This window comes from Dipodomys ordii, unplaced genomic scaffold (genome assembly GCF_000151885.1).
Source record: "Dipodomys ordii isolate 6190 unplaced genomic scaffold, Dord_2.0 Scaffold46, whole genome shotgun sequence".
Classification (NCBI taxonomy): Eukaryota; Metazoa; Chordata; class Mammalia; order Rodentia; family Heteromyidae; genus Dipodomys; species Dipodomys ordii.
This window is the reverse complement of record NW_012267262.1, coordinates 10,115,838-10,121,837: the sequence shown is the minus strand read 5'-3', so window position 1 is coordinate 10,121,837 and position 6,000 is coordinate 10,115,838. Positions and strand designations below refer to the sequence as shown.

The 6,000-nt window shown below is 48.6% G+C and overlaps 1 protein-coding gene across 2 annotated transcripts in view; it reads left to right on the top strand.

The window, feature by feature from the left end:
• Pax6 (paired box 6) overlaps nucleotides 1–6,000 on the top strand; it is a 29,954-nt gene that overhangs the window by 15,416 nt on the left and 8,538 nt on the right. The window contains exons 2-5 of one of the 2 annotated variants that reach the window (XM_013019581.1): nucleotides 122–252; nucleotides 1,057–1,098; nucleotides 1,193–1,408; nucleotides 2,140–2,305. In XM_013019581.1, coding sequence (XP_012875035.1) covers nucleotides 122–252; nucleotides 1,057–1,098; nucleotides 1,193–1,408; nucleotides 2,140–2,305 — 555 coding nt within the window. The remainder of the gene's footprint in view (nucleotides 1–121; nucleotides 253–1,056; nucleotides 1,099–1,192; nucleotides 1,409–2,139; nucleotides 2,306–6,000) is intronic. The other variant, XM_013019582.1, reaches the window with a different exon arrangement.

Here is a 6,000-nt window from a genome sequence, read left to right as displayed (position 1 = left end):
TCCTCCTCTTCCTCCTCCTCCTCCTCCTCCTCCTCCTCCTCACTCTTCCTCCTCTTCTTCCTTTTCCCTCTGATCTGCTGTCCTCTCCTCTTCTCTCTCCCTCTTTTCCTCCTTTCCTCAGGTCACAGCGGAGTGAATCAGCTCGGTGGTGTATTTGTCAACGGGAGGCCACTGCCGGACTCCACCCGGCAGAAGATCGTAGAGCTAGCTCACAGCGGGGCCCGGCCGTGCGACATTTCCCGAATTCTGCAGGTGATCCTCCCGGCGCGCCGCCCCATCCGCCGCCCCCCTGCGGCCCTCCACTCTCAGCGCTCTCTCTTCATTTCTTACTGTAAACTTCGCTAATTATGGACCCCCCCACCTTTACCTATTGGGCCCAGTTCCCATCCCCATTCCCCTGCCTTCCCGCTTTCCCCCCTTCCACCATCCTTCCCTACCTCTTGCAAGCAACCTGAGTCAGTTACATAAGATAATTCATCTGCTTAAGGGGAAAAATGTGTGTGAAGATTTTTTTAAACCTTTCTCTTTTCATTTGATAAAGGCATACATTTATTGTAGTAACAGTTTATGAACTGTAAGGAGCTGAGTTATATAAACTGGCCTAATTTAATTCTCCTCTTCCCATCCCCCCTGGCTCACCTTAGATTTTGATAGATTTGTTTGCATTCTTCATGCATACAAAGCATATATATTGATTTGAAAAAGCAAATGCTGTCTGCCCCTTTCTAATTCACATTTAATCATTTGGGCATACTTGTAAGGGAAAAGAAAACGCAAAAATTCAGTTAACTTTTCTCCTTTGTTCTTTAAGACATGATGCCACTTTAAGCAAATCAGCACACTAAACAAAAATTAACTTGACTTCGTTTTGATGCATCTTCAGGCATTGTTTAGGAAAACAGTTTTTAAATTTTTAAAAATTATTTTTTTAGTTCAAAAATGTTTGAAAGTATCATCAGATTTGTAGTTTTTAGGGCTACAAATGTAATTTTAAGAAAAAAAAAAGCTCTCTACAGTAAGTTCTCATACCATTGAAGGTATATTTTTGTGTTATAGACCCATGCAGATGCAAAAGTCCAAGTGCTGGACAATCAAAACGTAAGCTTGTCATTGTTTAATGCATACTTAAACAATTTTATTTTTGTCTTGAAATCATTAATAATGTGGTTTTCTGTCCACTTCCCCTATGCAGGTGTCCAACGGATGTGTGAGTAAAATTCTGGGCAGGTATTACGAGACTGGCTCCATCAGACCCAGGGCAATCGGTGGTAGTAAACCGAGAGTAGCGACTCCAGAAGTTGTAAGCAAAATAGCCCAGTATAAGCGGGAGTGCCCGTCCATCTTTGCTTGGGAAATCCGAGACAGATTATTGTCCGAGGGGGTCTGTACCAACGATAACATACCAAGTGTAAGTTCACTGAGAACATTTGCCTTCACTGCACTAAGATCCACATTGCTGTCTTCCTCTCCTTTTTGCCACCTCTTTCTTTACTGCTCTTCACTCTCTCAGTGTCTCTTCATTATTGTCCCTTCCCTGATTCACAAATGTCCTCTGTACCTGCCAGATATTGAGAGCAATGCCCTGACGTTTTAACTGAGATATGGGAATCAAGTGTAGAGAGTTATTCTTTTCATTTGCATGCTTCAAACCGAAGGGCAGAGGCTGGGGAAATACAACTTGAATCAAGAAGGAAAATAAAAATGAAAACCGGTTCTTATTCCCTACAAATGCACCTGCTTGAGTTCTTCAGGCATCTTACACCTAGTTCTGCTCTAATAGAAAACCATCAAATAGTATGAGAGCAATTTCTAAGCTAAGTCTAACTCCTTGATCAGGAAGGTTTTAAACAAAGAAAACAATCCCCTGCATTAGGTCACCAAAGACACCTAGAGAAAGTGAAGTACCTGCCAGTTTCCTACCTAACTCAATCTCCATGCCCAAAAAGATGGTCATCATTCTTTTCATGAAGTAACTTCAAACTCACTCACTGGGGGGGAAAGGGGAGTCTGGGAGCTTTGTAATGTGTTGAGAGTCATTCTTTCAAGTGTTGAGTGAGCTGAGAGGGGGACATAAGATGGTTGGAGTGAGTGTATCTTCAGGAGACGCTACCATTTGGCTTGATTTGGTTTGCTTTGCAGGTGTCATCAATAAACAGAGTTCTTCGCAACCTGGCTAGCGAAAAGCAACAGATGGGCGCAGACGGCATGTATGATAAGCTAAGGATGTTGAATGGACAGACCGGAAGCTGGGGCACCCGCCCTGGTTGGTATCCCGGGACTTCGGTGCCAGGGCAACCTCCACAAGGTAATCTACGCAAGCTAGCTTTCCCTCTGTCATGGACATCCTCTCCTGTTCCAACCTTTTCCTCTTCCAGGCTTTGGTACCTGGAGAATGCAGTAAGGGGACTGTGTCAGAAAGCCTAGGTCACCTTGACTTGCATTGCATGTATGTATTGTAGGTGGTATTTGCTAAACCATCTTGTTGACCTTAGAGGGGTGTGTGTGTGTGTGTGTGTGTGTGTGTGTGTGCACTCATGGGTAGGAATATGTGTAAGAGCAAAGCAGTGTGGTGCCCCCATTCAAATATGACATTACAATGCATGGAGAGCCCCCTTGCTGTAGAAATGTGACAAGTTAACACACTGACAGGCTGCGAGGTAAACATGATTGTATCATTTTGCCTTTTGCTGTAATTGACAAATTATGTGATTATGAGTAGGGCGCAGAGGAAAGCCTGAGCATGGGAAGTGGTGCTTTCCCAACTAAATCACCCAGGTCAACATCTCAAGTCTCTTCCCCCCCCTCCCCTCCGGTTAAGCCCCCAGTTCTCACTCTCTGTGGGTGGTGACTAGTCAGAAGAGGTGGGGGTAGGTGAGGAGGCTACAAACTAGACAAGGAGGTGCGCTGTGGGCTTGGGGCTGGGCGAAGAGGTGGGGTCTGTGGGAAGGGGTGGAGGGAGAGGAGCGGGTGGGGCTCGGTTAGCAATCTCCTCCCCCTCCCCCCACAAGTAGCTTGGTCAAGAATAGGAAACAGTTTACTAGGAAGATTAATCGGTATTTGTTGTCCTCGTGACAAGGAGATAATATGCGGGATAATGGGACGTGGCGTCTCACTCCTGGGAGCACTACAGAGCCTGGGGGACCCGGGCCGAGGCTCCAGGGCGGGGGTGGCACGTAGGGACCGTGATGACCATGTGGCTGCCCGGTGCTTGCCCGCTAGTCCCCACGTTGGGGATCTCAGGTCGGTTCCGCGTGCCCCGTGCCTCCACGGAGCCAGGCTGGAGAAGGGAAAAATCGGTAACAGTATGCGAAATATCTGGTACAAAGGATGCTTCTGTCACTCGCAAGAATTTGTTATGGGAACAATCCTGTCGCTCTGTAATTGCTCATTAGAGAACGTTTTGTTTCTCATTAAGGCGACATGAATAAGCGTCTAGTTGAAGGAGACAGCTGTAGAAATGTTCCACAAGAGACCTCTGGACACGATTCGGCACCAATTGCCAATTAGACATGTCAGTTTTAAGAGCAGAAAACAATATAGGACGGACACTGGGAAGATAGGGAGCAAAGCGCTCGGTCCTTGTTTCCCAGCGCGGCCGCTTGGCCGGTGGAAGGGCTCCTGTTGGGCCAGGGGCTCCACTTCTCTGCATCACCCTTTCCACCACTTGCGGGGCTTCGAACCCACCACCCCTGGGAGTGCATCACTGAGCTCACACTTTCCCGGACCTGCGAGTGATCTGCCCAGTTGTAGACAACCAACCGAGATCAGTGATTTGAAACAGTAGGATCCCCACGGTCACACTGGACACACCCCAGTGATCGCTTGAACTTCACACTCCACATGTCCATTCCCCCTGCTATGTCACCCCTGCAGTCTCCCTCAAAAGATTTCTTGGGAAAGGGCTCCAGACCAGGCCTGGAAGAGTGGAGGCTACAGCCTCCACCCACAAGGCTTCTTGAAGCCAGGGCTCATTGCTGGGGGGAAAGGGGCCCAGGAAATGGATACCCTTTTTTTGCTACCTGGCTCCAGAACAGAAGCACCACCAGGGGTGGCGGCGGCCTGGTGAGGGCAGATTTTCATCCAGGCAAGTTGGTTGGTGGGCCAGTAGCTGAAAGCCAAACCAAACGGAGAGGGCCTGGTGGTGAGATTTGGGGCGGAGGTGGCGCTAATCCTGGAGTTCTTCAGTTCTACAAGCTTAGGTACTAGAGGAACACTGGGACATCACCTGTCCAGAGGACTCCGGCCTCCAGGATTGCCCCCCCCCCCAACCCTGTCCCACTGCCACAATCCCTGCTGCGGTGGCAAGGGCGCATGGTGGTCCCAAGCGAGCTTAGCCCAGTGGCTGAGAAGGTTTCCCCTTCTTTCCTGGCCCCCTTTCCCGACCCGGGAGAAAGCTCCTCTTACGTTTTTAAAGGGTCCATTACTCCAAAAGCATAAGGCGAGGTTAGGTCTTAGAGGGAGACAAATATGGTTTCCATCTGATCCACGCTAATCGTGACGCCGAGGTGGGCTGACAACCAGAGACAACTCTATCCAGCCCCAATTCTCCAGTGATTTGGTGGTTTTTTTTTGGGGGGGTGGGGAGATCAGGGAGACACTTTCTCTTATCTCCTCCTCCCTTCCCACCCCCCACCCCCTCCATAATACCCCGGCCCTCTATAGGATTTAGTCAGTCTTCTCTTTCAACAGATGCTACAATGTTTTGATCTGAGCTCCAAAGCTGAAAAGGTGCCGCAACCGGGTTGCTATCTTTTCTTGCTTGTTTTCCGCCTCACTGATTTAGACACTAAGAAACTAAGGAATGATTTTATTTCCCAGAGTCTCTCCCCCCCTCCTCCTTCCAAGAAACAAATCCTATCCCCAGCGTCAGATGTTCCTGGGGCTGGGATAATGGAGAGGATTTCTCTCGCCTTCTCACGGATTAGGCTGGAAGGTGGACGGCGCCCATTGAAGCCCCCTTCTTTGCGCAGCGCGGAGGGGGCGCCTTTTTAAAGAAGATATCTTAATTGTCTACCACTTAGGTCTATGGTGTGGGGAATTGAGGTCTGACTTCTAGTTTTATTTTGTTAAAAGGGTGGAAGGTAAAGCCACTAAAGGGTGTGGGGTGGAGGAGGGAGGAGTAAAAAGTGCCCAATCTGAGTGACTATAGTTGTTAGTTGAAGTAGGAAAACACATTGTAAGAGGTATACACTTTCCAGCAACGTGGAGGCATCCTGTAGCAATGGGTTTTCTCCTTGTTGGCTGTCACTGCAGCCTTCTGTTTTTGTCTTTAAAATTTGAAATCTAGTCCTGGGGGTGGGTGGGGAGGAGGGGAGGTCCCAGGTGACTCTCTTTCCCTTAAATGTTTCCTGCACTTGAGACCCAGCAGGCTCTAGGCATGTAGGGATGGCAGGCATGTGTAAGAATGCATGTGATGTGATGTGTGTGTGTGTGTGTGTGTGTGTGACAGAGTATAAATATTCATATAAAGTTATATAAATTGCCATGCTATAAAACTAGGGGCATGTCAGAGAAGCAAAAAGGAGAGCGGAGAATACTAACTGCAAGGGTCTTCCGAAGGAGACCTCGGCAGCTTTGTTGAATTAGCAAGACCTAATGTGCCAGAAAAGGGGCTGGGTTCACTGCCTTCCTAGAAGGCTGTGACCATCCCTGGGGGATGGCAATTGTGTTCTTTCCCCCTCCCCCCCCACGTGGGATGGTCACTGTGTTTTTGCCAAAAGCAACAGCCCATGGACTTTTTCTAGTTGGCAAAAAGAGCTCTTTCTAGTTTTCCTCATTCACCCAGCCTGAAGGGAAAGGGAAGGGGACGCGCTAGTCATTTCTTCCCCTGCAACCTACATGGACACGTCACCCAGAAACTTGGGCAGTAAATTAGCACAGACCCTTGGGCCTGCACACGTGAGTCCAGCTTGTCCCCTGGGACTAGCTGCCTTCCCTCCCCCACCTTTCTAATATAGTGCAAGATGACCCCAGAGAACCAAGGCTTGTTTACTAAGACAC